The sequence below is a fragment of the Phacochoerus africanus genome, chromosome 7 (genome assembly GCF_016906955.1).
Source record: "Phacochoerus africanus isolate WHEZ1 chromosome 7, ROS_Pafr_v1, whole genome shotgun sequence".
Taxonomy (NCBI): Eukaryota; Metazoa; Chordata; class Mammalia; order Artiodactyla; family Suidae; genus Phacochoerus; species Phacochoerus africanus.
In genome coordinates, this window is record NC_062550.1 from 26,105,353 (window position 1) to 26,120,680 (window position 15,328).

At 54.9% G+C, this 15,328-nt stretch overlaps 1 protein-coding gene across 2 annotated transcripts in view; it reads left to right on the forward strand.

Annotated features, from left to right (window-relative positions):
- The window catches only part of LRP1 (LDL receptor related protein 1), an 82,856-nt gene that overhangs the window by 11,672 nt on the left and 55,856 nt on the right, over positions 1–15,328 (forward strand). For both annotated transcript variants that reach the window (XM_047786987.1, XM_047786986.1), the window contains exons 3-8: positions 132–269; positions 2,287–2,406; positions 4,983–5,111; positions 5,220–5,483; positions 14,743–14,905; positions 14,997–15,219. In XM_047786987.1, the coding sequence (XP_047642943.1) occupies positions 132–269; positions 2,287–2,406; positions 4,983–5,111; positions 5,220–5,483; positions 14,743–14,905; positions 14,997–15,219 (1,037 nt within the window). The remainder of the gene's footprint in view (positions 1–131; positions 270–2,286; positions 2,407–4,982; positions 5,112–5,219; positions 5,484–14,742; positions 14,906–14,996; positions 15,220–15,328) is intronic.

The window sequence follows — 15,328 nt, forward strand, 5'->3', positions numbered from 1 at the left end:
GTCTCCTGAGACTAAAAAGTACAGTAGCCTGAAACCCCAGTCTCAGTTCCTCAGCACCCCCCCTGCAGTGAACAGCTGGTCACATGGCCTCTGTGGCCAGTGTGGTCACCATGGCCTTCATCTGTCTGCAGGTCCACAGAGTAAGACCCAGCGGTGTCAGCCGAATGAGCACAATTGCCTGGGCACCGAGCTGTGTATTCTCATGTCCCGCCTCTGCAACGGGATCCAGGACTGCGCTGATGGGTCAGATGAGGGGCCCCACTGCCGAGGTAAGGCCTTTTCCAGCACTCCTATCTCAGCTGGACGCAGAGAGTTCTCAGCAGGGCAGCTGACGGAGGGTGTTCTGGGCTGAGGCCTTGTCCTGCTCCCCCGTGGCCCAGGCACTTCTCTGGCTGTGTGTGTGCTTGGACGAGTCACTAGCCCTCTCCAGACCCTAGCTTCCCACCTGTGAAATGAGAGCTTTATCGTAGATCAATGTTTTCATGCTTTTTATCTTTATAAATAGCAAGGCCCCTTCTTCAAATGGTGTCTTCCATGGAATCAGCATATGAACAGAGAAGAGCAGATACTGTGATTGAAGTGGGGGCCGGGGGTCTGGAGTTTCAATTCCCTGCCTCCCCGGCCAGGGCCCTGAGGGCATCCCCCAACAGTGCAGATCTTTGAGATTCTCTGAAGCTTCTTGATGGGAAGGTGGTGCAGGATAAGGCGGGAACTTTAGGATGGTGGCTCAGACTTCCTTCCCACCTGCAGCTCAGGTCATCAGCTCTGCAGTTCTTCTCCCGAGAGCCCGCATGGTCCAGGGAAAGTCTGGATCACACGTGAGCGATGGAGGAGATGCTGTGGGGGGGGCGTCAGGAAATAGTAGCCTCTACCTTCTACTGCCCTCCAGCTCTGGCCTGGAGCAGGAGGCTGGCCTTGTGAGGCCCTGAGCAAGCCCCTGGGGGCGGGGCAGTCTTCTGGGGGTGGGGACTGCATCCTGTGCCTGTAACGCGTGTCAGAAAACATCTGCCTGTGAGAGGAGACACATCTGGATCCTGTTCACTGAGGGCAGGGAGTGTGGAGCAAGGGAGTTTGTGGAAGATTTTTATCCTTTCCTTTGGTTGATTCCACATGTTTTTGTCTGAAGCTCCTGGAATGGGATGCAGAGTGTGGGCCTAGGAGCTGACTTCAATTACCAGGCACGTCCCACCTTATCGGGTGGTGCATGCTCAAGTCTGCTAGCTTTTGAATAGCTGGTCAGTAGCAAAAACAACCAAGAACCTCAAAAACCTAGGGTTTGAAGTTCCTCCTCTGATGTTACAGAGGACCTCGCCATCCTCCTATTGCATATCCAGGAGAGAAATTCCTTTCTAGATTTTCCAGGACAAACACCATATCCCCCCCTTTGTGGGGGCTGGATGGGCAGCACATTTGGGCTCTCCGGCGGAGGTGGGGAGGAGAAGGAATAACCAGGGCCTCGCCCCCCCATCCCAGCTCCTCCTGGCAGGCTTAGTGCCTGTAAACGTCTTAGCATCTCAGGCAGCGCTCCCTCCTGGGGGGGGCAGGGGGAGCAGGGGTGTGAGGCAGCTGGACAAAGGGGTCTTTGTGGCCAGGCCGCCTGGCCCCACGCAAGGCCATTAATTGGGTCGCTGATCTGGGGGGGCAGCTGCTCTCCCACCTCTTCCCCCTCCCATCTCATTCCCTTCTGTCTCCCCTGTGGAAGTGGGTCAGTGGCAGGAGGAAGATTAGAGAAGGATCCTGGGGGAGCCAGTTTTGCTCCTCCTCCTCCTCTCCTCTACCTGGACCTTGGGCCTTCTCTCTGAGGCCTTTAGGGCTCGAGGTGTGGGTGGCAGGGGTGCTTCCAGATCAGAGCTGGGGTCCTGTACAAAAGACTTAATTCCATGCCCACTCCTCACCCTCAGTGCCAAAGCCAGCATTGCAATCCCCAGGTAGTGCAGGCAAGGGGTATATGAAGGGGATAAGAATCGCTGTCCCCTCTCCCTGTTGACTCCAACAAACTACCAGAGCTCCTCTCCATGGGGACAGAGGGAGTCCAGGGCAGCTAGAGCAGGGAGATGTAGGTTCTAAGCCATAACTGGTAATGTGACCTTGGACCTGTCTTATACCTTCCCTTGGTCTCAGTTTCCTCACTTGCAAAATATAACAGATGCTTCCTAAGTCCCTTCATCTCCAACACTGCAGGCCTCGTAAATGCTTTCTGAAGGGGTGGCAGAAATTGGGGGAGGGTTGCAGCCTGAGTATGGCTGCCAGGTCTCAGGGTCTGAGTGTGTATCTGCCGCTACACAGAGCAACGAGGACAGTGTTCTCATCTGGGCTGCCAGTACCACTGTGTCCCCACACTCAACGGGCCCACCTGCTATTGCAACAATAGCTTTCAACTGCAGGCGGATGGCAAGACCTGCAAAGGTAAATGCACACATACGCGCACTGGGGGTGAGCGGGTGGCCCTGGCTGGGAAGGAGAAAACAATGGAAGGAGCAGGACGGGAGGTGGGGCCACGTGCCTGACAGCCTCAGGGCTTGACTGTGTGCTCTAACCACTCGCTTCCACCAGACTTTTAAAAATTCAGGAGTTCCCGTTGTGGCGCAGTGGTTAACGAATCCGACTAGGAACCATGAGATTGTGGGTTTGATCCCTGCCCTTGCTCAGTGGGTTAACGATCCGGCATTGCCGTGAGCTGTGGTGTAGGTTACAGACGTGGCTTGGATCCTGCGTTGCTGTGTCTCTGGCATAGGCTGGCAGTTACAGCTCCGATTCTACCCCTAGCCTGGGAACCTCCATATGCAGCGGGAGCGGCCCAAGAAATGGCAAAACGACAAAAACAAAAAAAAACAAAACAAAAAAAACCACATTTATTAAAAAAAAAAATTCATTTTGGCAGTTCCCGCTATGGCGCAGTGGGTTAAGAATCCAACTTCAGCAGCTGAGGTTGCAGGTTCGATCCCTGGCCCCGTGCAGTGGCTTAAAGGATCTGGTGTTGGAGTTCCCGTCATGGCTCAGCAGAAACGAACTGGACGATGCAGGTTCGATCCCTGGCCTTGCTCAGTGGGTTAAGGATCCAGTGTTGCCACATGCCGTGGTGTAGATTATAGACATGGCTCAGGTCTGGCATTGCTGTGGCTGTGGTGTAGGCCAGTGGCCACAGCTCGGATTCAACCCCTAGCCTGGGAACCTCTATATGCCGCAGGTGAGTCCCTAAAAAGACAAAATAATAATAATGATAAAGGATCTGGTGTTGCCACAGCTGCAGTGTAGGTCACAGCTGTGACTTGGATTCAATCCCTGGCCTGGAAACTTCCACATGCCTCGGATGCAGCCATAAAGTGTTTGTGTGTGTGTGTGTGTGTGTGTGTGTGTGTGTGATATGTGAGTTTTCCTATAAAGAAAAGTAAAGCATTATAGTTAAAACAAAAGTCTCCTTTGACAAATCCTCTTCAATTCTGATCCTTTTCCCATCTCTCTGGAGGTCAACTCTGTTGCGAGTTTGCCATCTCTGTGCAGGCCTTTTTCCGTCCATGTATACACGTACTCACAAAGAATCTAATTGAAAGTACTGTTAATGTGCTTGTGCCTTTTTTTTTTTTGGCCAAGCCTGTGGCATGTGGAAGTTCCTGGGCCAGGGATCAAACCTATGCCACAACAGTGACCCAAGTTGCTGCAGTGACAACACTGGGAACTCCCTTATGGGCTTTTTTTTTTTTTTTTTACATAAATATTACACTATACTTTTTTTTTTCTCAATTTTTTCACCCTGTATGTTCTGGAAATTTTTCCAAGTTACTTTGTAAAAGATCTACCTCATTCTTTTAAAAACCACTGTGAAGTGTGACTATTACCACAGTTTACTTGGCCATCTCCTTTTTGATGAGTAAGATATTCCCAGTTTCTCTCTGTTACAAACAATACAAACTTTTCTGTTTTAAATTTACCTCCTTTGGGTCTTTGCACAAATGTCACCTTCTCAAGGAGGCCACCCCCACTGCCTGCATTCTCTGTCCCCTTTCTCTGCTTAATTTTTTTCCATAGCATCAGCCACTTTCTATTGCACTATCACCTCAAACACATAATGTACCTTTTTGTTTTCTTTATTTTTGTAATAATTATATTTCATTTATTATCAGAATTTAAGTTTCATGAACGTAGTAATTTGAATCTGATATATATCCTTAGCCTAGGACAGTACCTGGCACATGGTGGATACTCAAGAAATCTTTTTTTTTTTTTTTGGCCTTTTTAGGGTCACACCCACAGCATATGGAAGTTCCCAGGCTAGGGGTCAAATCAGAGCTGCAAGTGCTGGCCTACACCCCAGCCACAGCAATGCAGGATTCAAGCTACATCTGTGACCTACACCAGAGCTCATGGCAATACAGGATCCTTAACCCACTGAGCGAGGCCAGGGATGAAACCTACATCCTCATGGATACTAGTTGGGTTGTTACTGCTGAGCCACGATGGGAACTCCAGATATTCAAGAAATCTTTTCTGAATGAATGGATGATATGCACATGTATGACTATTTCTTTAGGGTAGATTCCAAGTCTGGACTAGTTAGGTGACTAAGTTTGCGTAGTTCTTTTTTTTTTTTTTTGGTCTTTTTAGGGCCGTACCTGCGGCATATGGCAGTTCCCAGGCTAGGGGTAGAATTAGAGCTGTAGCCACCGGCCTACACCACAGCCATAGCAACCCCAGATCTGAGCTGAATCTGTGACCTACGCCACAGCTTAACACCAACACCGAATCCTTGACCCATTAAGCGAGGCCAGGGATCAAACCTGCATCCTCATGGATGCTAGTCAGATTCGGTTCCACTGAACCACGACAGGAACACCCTACGTTTGCACAATTCTTGTAATAGATTCTGCCAAATTGTCCTCCAAAGTAGCTGTCGGGATGGACATACTCCTGGTGGTGTCTGAGGGTGCTCCCTGCCCTGCCCTCGGCGTGCTGGAAATGACCACGCTTTCACCTTTTCCTGGCAGACTTTGACGAGTGCTCGGTGTATGGCACCTGCAGCCAGCTGTGCACCAACACAGATGGGTCCTTCACGTGCGGCTGTGTGGAAGGGTACCTGCTGCAGCCAGACAACCGCTCCTGCAAGGCCAAGAATGGTAGGCCCACCTACAGCTAGGCACCCTCAGTGTTGTTCCCTGCTGGGGAGTGGCCGGAGAGGTCCCAGGGCCACTTACTGCGTTGACCCTTCTCTCCTCCATCTCCAGAGCCGGTAGACCGGCCCCCTGTGCTGCTGATTGCCAATTCCCAGAATATCCTGGCTACGTACCTGAGTGGGGCCCAGGTCTCTACCATCACGCCCACCAGCACTCGGCAGACCACGGCCATGGACTTCAGCTATGCCAACGAGACTGTGTGCTGGGTGCACGTTGGGGACAGTGCTGCCCAGACACAGCTCAAGTGTGCCCGCATGCCCGGCCTGAAGGGCTTCGTGGATGAGCACACCATCAACATTTCCCTCAGCCTGCACCGTGAGTCACCTGCCCCAGCTCGAAGAGCAGGGGAGGGCAGGGGAGATGGGCAAGACGGAGCCTGTCTGGGACAGAGACAGGGGGATAGACGGGAAGACCCCTGACCAGGGCAGGAACCTATACAGAAGCTCCTGGCTGAGGCCGAGGCAGGGGGCTGCACGTGATGACACTTGTTTGGAGCCGGGGCCGAGTCACAGCTGTGCTTCCTCCCCTCTCTCTGGGCTGAGTCTCTTACGGCTCCTGCATTTTTAGCCCAGGGCAGAGGAAGGCCTCCCAGGAGAAGTGCCCAAGGGGGCAATGACTGGTCAACCTCCAGAGGCCAGGGACTGTCCCTTTTCAGAGAGAGGATTGTTGATTAGTCTGCAGAGGGGCTTTCCCACACAGCTAAGTTGTGGCTGAGCGCAAAGGAGCCGGGCTGGGTCCCTCTCCACGTCCATCATTTCCCTTGGGGGCATCGCCAGGATGGCCTCCCTGCTGCAGCATGGCTATGGGGTCCTGAGGCCGTTTCTAGGGGGCTCTGTGGCAGGAATGAGCCCGGAGGCAGGGCCATGAGTGCTGGGGCCATGTTCTAAGGCATCCCGGATGTTCCCCTTCAGGCTCCCTTCCCAGGCAGCACTGTGCCGCCTCGGGTGGAAGATGGGGTGTCATTGAAGAAGGGGCCACCAGGGCATAGATCCAGTGCCTGGAGCAGTCCTGCTCGTCTCAGATACTACATAAACAAACGAAACATCCGGCATCATCACATTTCCAGGAAATGCACCACAGGGCTGAGGGGGAAGATTTGGCCTGTGGTTGATCTGACCCTCGGGAGAGAGGGTAACTTGATCTGTGACCTTGAGTAAACCAAAGCGCCCCCGTTTCTGCTTGGGTTTCCTAATCTGCCTAATGGGTTTGAGCTTGTCAGGTCAGTCGAGATCAGATAAATTGAAGTCAAAGCCAGAAGTAACTAGAGGACCGTGCACACGAGGTTTAGGGTGTGAACCTGGAGCCCATTTAGAAGATCTCTAAGTTCCTTCACTAGGTCCCTCTATGGTCTTCCCCACAGGAGACAAAAATCCCAGGAGGGCACAAGTGGAGCAGGGGTTCCTCGGAGAGCCCCCGCCCTCTACATCCTCCTCATGTGGTCCACACCTCAGCTGCAGCCCCTCCAGTGCATCCCGGTGGGGTCCTTGGGCTGTTGGTGACCAAGGCTCAAGATCTGTGATAGACCCGGCCTCCTTGGAGGGCTGGGCTGAGAGCTGCCACCCCTGACTGGCTGAGCTCTTGAGGGGCAGGCAGCTCAGGGAACCTCATGTCAGGTAGGGTAGGATCCGGGCAAGACCCCAAGAAACAGCTGCCCTCTCTCTGTGCCTTGTCGACAGCCCCACCCAACAGGCCTGTCTGGGCAAATAGCTCTAGCCAGTCCCTCCCTGGCCCTGCCTCAGGGCCAGATGGGCTGATGGGCTTGTGGGTAGGCGGTTGATGGGGTGCCCTGATGGGAACCTTCTCCACTTTTGCTCTGCCCTGGCCCCTCTCCTGCCTCCCTCCCTAGGAGAAGCAGGAAATAACCTCAGGCGGGTACCCCTCCCTTGGCAAACAGAGCCTTGCCTTCCAGTCTGCTAGATTCTCTGGGCCCCTCTGGGGCAGAGTCCAGGAGGCCAGGAGAGACCAGAAGATTCTGGGGAGAAATGCTGGTGGGGTGAATGAATGAGTTCCTCTTGCTCCAGCCTCTCTCCTTTCCTCCTGCCCTGCCCCCACCCCACACCCCATGCCGCCTGAATGTCTGGCTGTCACCCTGAGGATGGTTGTTTTGCTCTCATCCCACAAACTAATTATGGGCCCTGAGCTGAGGACGTCGGATCTGTCTCTCCCTAGCACCCTCCCCCATTCCCAGTTCATCCCCCTTCCCAGGAGAGGCTGAATGGCCTGCCCTGGTGTGCAGCATGGCTGGTCCCAGGCGCTCACCTGAGCAGTGGGCTGCCGGCCTGTAATTGGCTCCCCCAGGGGCACCGAGAAGAAAGGCTGCTGCTTCTTCTGCTTTCTCTCTGCCCTCTGGGGGAGCCCTGCCTTCAGTCATGCCACTCTTGGCTGACCCTGACCTCCATCGGACCCCTGGGCTGAGCCCCACTCAGGAGGGCAGGGTCTGACAAGGGGGAGGTGCTGGAGTCCCCAGCCGAGAGGCTGAGAGAAGCCCGCCTGCTGGTGTGGGAAGAAGGGGGAGCCTGCCCTGGAGAAAACTCTGGAAACAGAAATAGAATAGAAAGAAGGAAGGCGGCCAGGAAATGAGCCTGTTTCACATGGGTCCTGAGGCACATGTGAGTAGACCTGCCCTGAGTCCTGAGCCCCCAGAGGGCCCCTCCCAGGCCCCTCGGTGGTCAGTGCAGCTTCAAGGAAAGGCCCTGGGGAACAGGATCGAAGTCCTCCCTTTTCCTGTCTTGGGCCCAGTGCCTTCCTTCTGTCTCTACTGCAGAGTTGGGGGATACTCCTTAACCAGCGTTTGTATTCACAGAGAGGTGTATTTGCACCCGTGCTCGCCTGCTTTCCTCTCTTAACCAGGCTGAGGCTGCCAGTCCTTCCTCCCCCAGCCTTGTCTCTCATTGGCCTGACTGGGGAGTGGTCCTGGAACTCACCCTCACCTCTACGCCCTCCTGCGTTGTAAGCACAGTGTAATTTGAGGATGCCTTCCCCTCTGCCGTGGTCCAGCGGGACGGGAGGTCGCTGAGGACTCTGATCCCATGACTAGAGAACATGACGGGGAGAGACCCACCCCTCAGGGTTTGCTTCTGCTTTCCCAGAGCAGGGAGGTCTTGATTTTAGGTCTTAGGTGGACATGTATGTTTTATTTTTTCTCTTTTTAGGGCTGCACCCATGGCATATGGAGGTTCCCAGGCTAGGGGTGGAATCAGAGCTGTAGCTACTGGCCTACACTGCAGCAACGCCAGATCCGAGCCGTGTCTGTAACCTACACTGCAGTTCATGGCAACACCGGACCCTTAACCCACTGAGCAAGGCCAGGGATGGACCCTGTATCCTCATGGATGCTAGTCAGATTCGTTTCTGCTGAGCCAGATGGGAACTCCATGGACGTGCATTTTTTTTTTTTTTATTATCATAGGTATGTTTTTATTTAATACCCATTAGGAAACTCCCGTAGCTAGCATATCAAATCTATGATTTCATAGATTGTCTAGGATGCAATAAAATAAGAAAAGTGAATTGATTGAAAGAAATAGACTAATGATAGAGCAAGCTGCGCACGAACGACATGGCGCGTGTTTTGAAAGTGATAGACAGAAGACCAAAGTCCTAGAAACTGAGGCCCAGAGGGGTCGACAGGCCTGGCCTGCCCAGCCCACCCCCTTCCTCTGACCACACTCTTAAGGAACCTCAGGCCCTATCCAACTCCCTGCAACCCCACCCCACCCCGGCAGGACTGAAGGTCAAGTCTATGGACCCCAGGCCAGCCCTGCCTTGCCCAGGTTTCACTCCTTGGACGAGTCCTCCCTGATCTTTGAGGAGGTTTCCCCTACAGGGAAAGAACGAGCACAGATTGTAGGAGTGGGACCCTGGGAAGGTGTGTGTGTGTGGTGCAAATAGAGGCCTTGAAGGAAATGATGTTTGCTGAAGTCACTTCATTCTGGCTTATGTAGGAGGGGATGCTGTGGAGAGCCTGTGGGGGTTCTGTGGGTCCTCCCCTGTACCATGCTGCATGGGCACGGAGGATGTGGGCGAGAAGGCCCAGACAAGGCCACCGAGGCTGCAGGCAGCAAGGTTGCGAAATGGGTCCCTAAGTCCAGCTGGCCAGCTTCACTTTTCCCTCCCTCTTTGTGTGTGTGTGTGTGTGTGTGTGTGTGTGTGTGTTTAAAATCACAACAGGAAACAGGGCAGTGATTTGTGTAGAGAAGGGGCAGAGAGAGGGAGTAGCTCCTGGATCCAATGAACAGGCTTCCACGCTGGAGGGGAGCTGGCCTCCCTCTGAGCTGGGCACCCAGGCCCTCTCAGCTTCCACCCCAGCTGAGGGAGCACTTCCAGTGTCACATATGAAAACCAGCACCCGCCACCCCCCGCTTCTTGGGCCTTTCTCATCTACAGGGGGTCAGAATATTGGGGGCTCCCCCCAGCCCACTCTTCCGCTTTGCCCCCCCCGCCCATCCTGGTGCTTTTGCTTCCCTTTCCCAGTCCGGGTTTCCTAATCATTTAACAGCCCTTTTCTCCTCTTCCTGGCCAGGCCAGCCCTGTGTCTCCCGGCACAGCTCCAGCCCAGTCCTCTCCTCCCCCGCTGTCTCCTTGAAGTTGCCTCTCCACCCAGCCTGCTCCCAGCAACCCCCTCCCTGTTTTCAAGCCAAAGGAAGTAACTGAAGCAAGAGAGATGTGTTTTAGAGCCCAGCACGGATTTCTCAATAGTGGGAAGACCCTGGTTCTGATTCTGAATCAGAACTGCAGAGTCCAAGCATTCCATCCCCGGGACCCAGGACTGAAAGCCCGTGTGGACCTGGGCCAGGCAGGGGAGGGGAGCAGGGCAGGAAGGGGGCCCTGGGACAGAGTGACGCGATGTGGCTGAGCCCTGGACCTGCTGGTGGAATAAGAGGAGCTGAAGTCAGGACCCAGTGGGAAACAGGAGTGTGAGGACATGCCATTTTAGCAGAGCTTCTGCAGGCCTGCCCGGTGGTCTCCTCCCTACCTGCGGAGGCTCCGGGCTCCCAAACATCTCCCCCGGCCCTTGGGTGACATCCCAAAGCAGCTTTGACAAGCGGGAAGATTGCCTGAGACATCTTGTCCCACTGTCTTGGGTGTCCCCAGGCCAGAGAAGGAGGATCCTGGCAGTAGAAGGGAAGGGAAAAAGTGATGTCCCAGCCCTAGGACAACAGAGCGGGCACTCGGTGCTCACCAAATATTTGTTGAATGAATCAGTACGTGTATGTCGGCGCTGGGGACAAAAATGAAAGACCATGCCCTGCCTTCAAAATATTCGTAGTCAGGTCAACAGGCTGTGATAAAAGGAACTACTGGGGCTTATGGAAGCCTGTAATATAGAAATCTTCCTTCTGGGGACCTGAACAGAGTCTTGAAGAGTAGTAGGTGTTAGCCCCGAACTGCTTACCTGGAGGGCCCGCCTTTAGTCGGGAGGCCACAGGCTGCAGGGAAGGATGGGGATGAGCAGAGGGAGGCTCCCTCGAAGGTGTGAGCAACAGCTCCCATTGCGGAGTGTTTGTTTTGTGCCGTGTCCTGTGCTCAGTGCTGTCAATGCACCAGCCCACTGTACAGATAAGCAAACGGACACTCAGACATTAACTTGCCCATAACGCCACTGTTGGAGGGTGGCAGAAGCAGGATTCAAACCCAGGCTGTCAGTGTCTGAGGCCGGTTGGGCCCCGGGCAGAGCTGAGTGATGGGAGAGGCAGGGGAATTTTCTGGAACAAGGGCAAGAGCTTGGTGTGTTCGCTGGGGATGTGGGTAAGGTAGAAATGGGATTCTCCTTCCTCCTCCGGGGCCCTTCTACCCTATCTTGTCATCTTGGGGTATGTGGACGAATATTTCCTCAAAGCATAGCAACTCTCTTCCTCCCCCGGAATTATTTTAGAAAAAGCGGCCAGAGTCCTGTGGCTGAAACTAGGGTCTTCTTAAGAATGGGGTGGGGGCTGTTTTTGGAAAAGCAGCCACTATTTAGGGAAATGCCTCTTGAATGATGTGAAAGATGGAGAAGTTGAGAAAAGCTGGAGCTGTGGGGAGGGCAGAGTGCTGAGCCTCGGGTGGGGGTGCAGGGAGGGCTCAGCAGTTACAGACACACACCCCAGGTCTATTCTGGGGCCTGGAACTGAAAGTCCCTTTGCGACATCACAGACAGGCTGTGGTCTCTCCCCTGTCTCATTGCCCTCCCAGCATCCTAGCCTCCTCCTCTGTGCTGAGAGTCTCCCGTCTTCAGGATTCACCTCTGCAGGGTGCCGTGATGGGGGTCAGTCCTAAGAAGACTGGGCCACAAGGGGACACCTCTGGGTCTGTGGGACCAGAAGGCTCAGGTCCTCCGGGCTGAAGCCCAGGACATCACTTTCCCCCGCTCCATGCCCCGGGACAGAGGGCAGTGGCCCAGGTGCCAGGAGGGAGGTGCCCTCGCCCAGTCTGAGCCCGTCTCACTCCACTCGGAGTGGTGAAAGTGGCCAAGCGTGTGTGTGCATGTGTTTGTGTGTGCGCGCGTGCATGCACGCGCGCGCGCGTCTGTGGTGGGGCAAGCAGAGGAATCTGGACCTTAGGAGGGAGGAGAATAATGTGGTGGAGGGGGTTGGATAACAAAGGATTTTTGCTTTTGCAACTAATAGTCTCCAGCTGCAAAAATACCAAAGGGGAGGCCAGGCCGGGCTGGGGACTCCAGTTCTTGCCAACTCCTCACCGGCCTGCTGAGTGGGGCCCTGCCTGGCCTTTGGGAGGTGGAAGGGGAGACCAGCCAAGGGTAAATGTCTGAAAGCGGGGATGGGTCCCTCTGCCTTCCTTCCTGGAACTGGCAGGGAACCCAGGCCACGGGGGAGGCTCAAAGGTGCTGAGGCTGGAGGGGAGGCTGTGGAGCTGCACCTGGGATGGGGCCACGGTGTCCCCTCGGGTTTCTTCGTCCTCCCCTCCGGCTGAGGGAAGGGTGGATGGGGGAGCAGGGGCAGGGTGTTGCCAGCCTGGGGCTGGGCAATGACTCAGGAAAAAGCCTCGGGAGGTTGGCTAGAAGGATGCAGCTGCACCAGCTGGTGCTGGGAAGACAGCTCCAAATGATGAGGTTCACCTACATGCCAGCAGCCCCCAGACCCCCACCGTGCCCCCCGAGTCAAGGGCACGCAGCCCTGTTTGCCTTTCAACCACCCTGCCAGCTGCCTGGGCCCGAGCAGTTTCCGCACCCCCCATCCCCCACCTTGGGACTTTGGTTTCCTCTGGACACGGGCCCAGCAGCATTCATTTTCCTCTGTTTTCTCTGTGGTAACTGTGGGGTAATTTGCTCGCCCGACCCCTGCCCTGGGCCCTCTTCTTCCCCGGGCCTGGGCCCCATGCTCTCAGGCCACTCCACCCCCCTCTCTGACCCTGTCAGGGCAGGACGGTACCAGGGCCCAGGGAAAAGAGTGGCTGGGTTTGGGGGATGCACCCCCAAACCTCTCAGGGGGAACACCTCATCCCCATGACCCCTTTCTCCAGTCATCTTGGGGTGCGGTTCCACAGGAGGGACCTGAAGAGGAAACTAGTCTGATGAGAGCCTCAAATTGGCTCTTTCCCTTCCTCCCGCAGCCTAAGTCCTGTGACTGTGAGTCAGTGTCAGGGCCTGGCCAAGTTCCTTGGGAACGACATTCCTGTTCCCTTTGCCCCCTGCCCCCACCCATTGTTAGGGAACAGCCCCGGTATCCCTTTGGGGAAAGGGGAGGGGAAGGAAGGGTTGAGCAGAACGACTCCTCATTATACCTGTAGCTGTGTGGGGGTAGAAGAATCCTTTCCAGGTTGAGTATGGTGGGGGTGGGGAGAGGTTCGGTAAGAAGAAAAAAAAAAAAAAGGTTTCAGCCAAAGGCAGGTTGTCCAAAGATTCCTTCACCTGTTGGGGAAATCGGTGGAAGTGATGTGTAAGGCAGGGGTCCCAGGGAGTCCCTGTCTTGGAAATTTCCCAGCTTACGAGAGGCCTCCCCTCTGAGGGTGGTAGTTGGAGCCTGAGGGTGGTAGTTGGAGCGGGCAGTGGGTCCTGGAGAGGAGTGCCCCACCCACCCCAGGAGGCCCACAGGGGTCTGGTCCCAGACTGCTTCCTGTGCCTCCTAGACTTCCTGCTGCTCTTGCTTCCCACCCCCCCACCCCCGACACACACCTTTTTGCCCTCTCCCATCTCCTCCAGCGACGGTGTCAACCAAGTGTGGGTGCCTTGTCTACATCTTCCTCCCCCCCCTTCTAGAAGGTCCCCCTCTTTCTAAGCCCTGCCTCCTTTTCCTTCAGCGTCCTCTGATGGCCCTCCTCCCATGCGCTCTCTCTCCTCCAGCCCCATAGCTGCTTCTCTGCTTCTGGGACAGGAGGAAATTGAGCAATAGAGACATTGAAGAAAAGGGAATGAGAGTGAGTCCAGGAAGTTTGACCCCTGTCACTGGTTCCAACCTTTTGCTACCATGAACCTTCCCTTTTCCATCCCTATGGGCCCCCTATTTGGACCTTCTCTTCTTTCAGATTGAGCTCATTGATCGATGCCCTGCTTTTTCCATTTTTAAAAGTCATGCAACACGTACAGCTTCCAATCATTGCACCTGGCTAGCATGAGATAACTCGACTTACCATACAAAGCTGATGAAAGTCCAGCTTGAAAGAAGAGATGTGTGATGTTTTATTAGCTTGAGTACTCTTATCACAAGTAAAAGCAGATTAAAAAGGAGTTCCTGTTGAATCTGGTTAACGAATCTGGCTAGCATCCATGAGGATGAAGGTTGGATCCCTGGCCCCACTCAGTGGGTTAAGGATCCAGCGCTGCCGTGAGCTGTGGTGTAGGTCGCAGACGCAGCTCGGATCCCATGTTGCTGTGGCTGCGGCTGTGGCTGTGACCAGCAGCTACCGCTCCCATTCGACCCCTAGCCTGGGAACCTCCATAAGCCGTGGGTTCAGGCCTAAAAAGATAGAAAATAGGAGTTCCCGTCGTGGCGCAGTGGTTAACGAATCCAACTAGGAATCATGAGGTTGCGGGTTCTATCCCTGGCCTTGCTCAGTGGGTTAAGGATCTGGCATTGCTGTGAGCTGTGGTGTAGGTTGCAGACTCGGCTCAGATCCCACGTTGCTGTGGCTCTGGCATAGACCGGTGACTACAGCTCCTATTCGACCCCTAGCCTGGGAACCTCCATATGCCGCGGGAAGTGGCCCTCGAAAAGGCAAAAAAAAAAATAAATAAATAAAAAGAAAAGCAGATTTAAAAAATTCTGGAATGAGCTAGCAGACCTGTCCCTGCTGCGTTTTGGAACCCCAAGAAGATGGTCCCAACCATCCAATGCTTACCCAATGCCCCTGTGTCCCCCCGCCTGAGCTCAGCAGGGGGAGCAGGGCTGGGTGGGAGAACACTCAGGGCTTCTCCTTGGGGAGACCACGTTGATGAGAGGTGGCCAAGAGCACAAGGCAAAATGTGCCACTGCCAGTTGCTCCTGTGGGAGCTCAGGGAGGAGAGACAGCTGTGGCCTGGGGGGTGAAGGAGGGCACCCTGGAGGAGGTGGGTATCCCGCGGTGGGCTCTGCAGCAGCAGAGTGGGAGTGTCTGTGGGAGGACCTCCACCTACAGCTCTTTCATGTGCACTCTCCAGATGTGGAGCAGATGGCCATCGACTGGCTGACGGGCAACTTCTACTTTGTGGATGACATCGATGATAGGATTTTTGTCTGCAACCGAAACGGGGACACGTGTGTCACTTTGCTAGACCTGGAGCTCTACAACCCCAAGGGCATTGCCCTGGACCCTGCCATGGGGTGAGAGGGGCTGGCAGGGAGAGGCAGAGGCTGTGGTAGAAGGAAGGGTGCCCCGTGTGCAGCCCTCACGTGACCTGCCATCTGCCCACAGGAAAGTGTTCTTCACTGACTATGGGCAGATCCCAAAGGTGGAGCGCTGCGACATGGATGGGCAGAACCGCACCAAGCTGGTTGACAGCAAGATTGTGTTTCCTCATGGCATCACGCTGGACCTGGTCAGCCGCCTCGTCTACTGGGCCGATGCCTACCTGGACTACATTGAGGTGGTGGACTACGAGGGCAAGGGCCGGCAGACCATCATCCAGGGCATCCTGGTGAGGAGGAAGTCTTGGCAGGGGAACCTCCAGGCCCCCCCAGTAGGGGCGGGACAATGTGGAGGTGTGGTCACCCCAACCCTCTGGCGGGGAGGGGGTGAATGCGAGC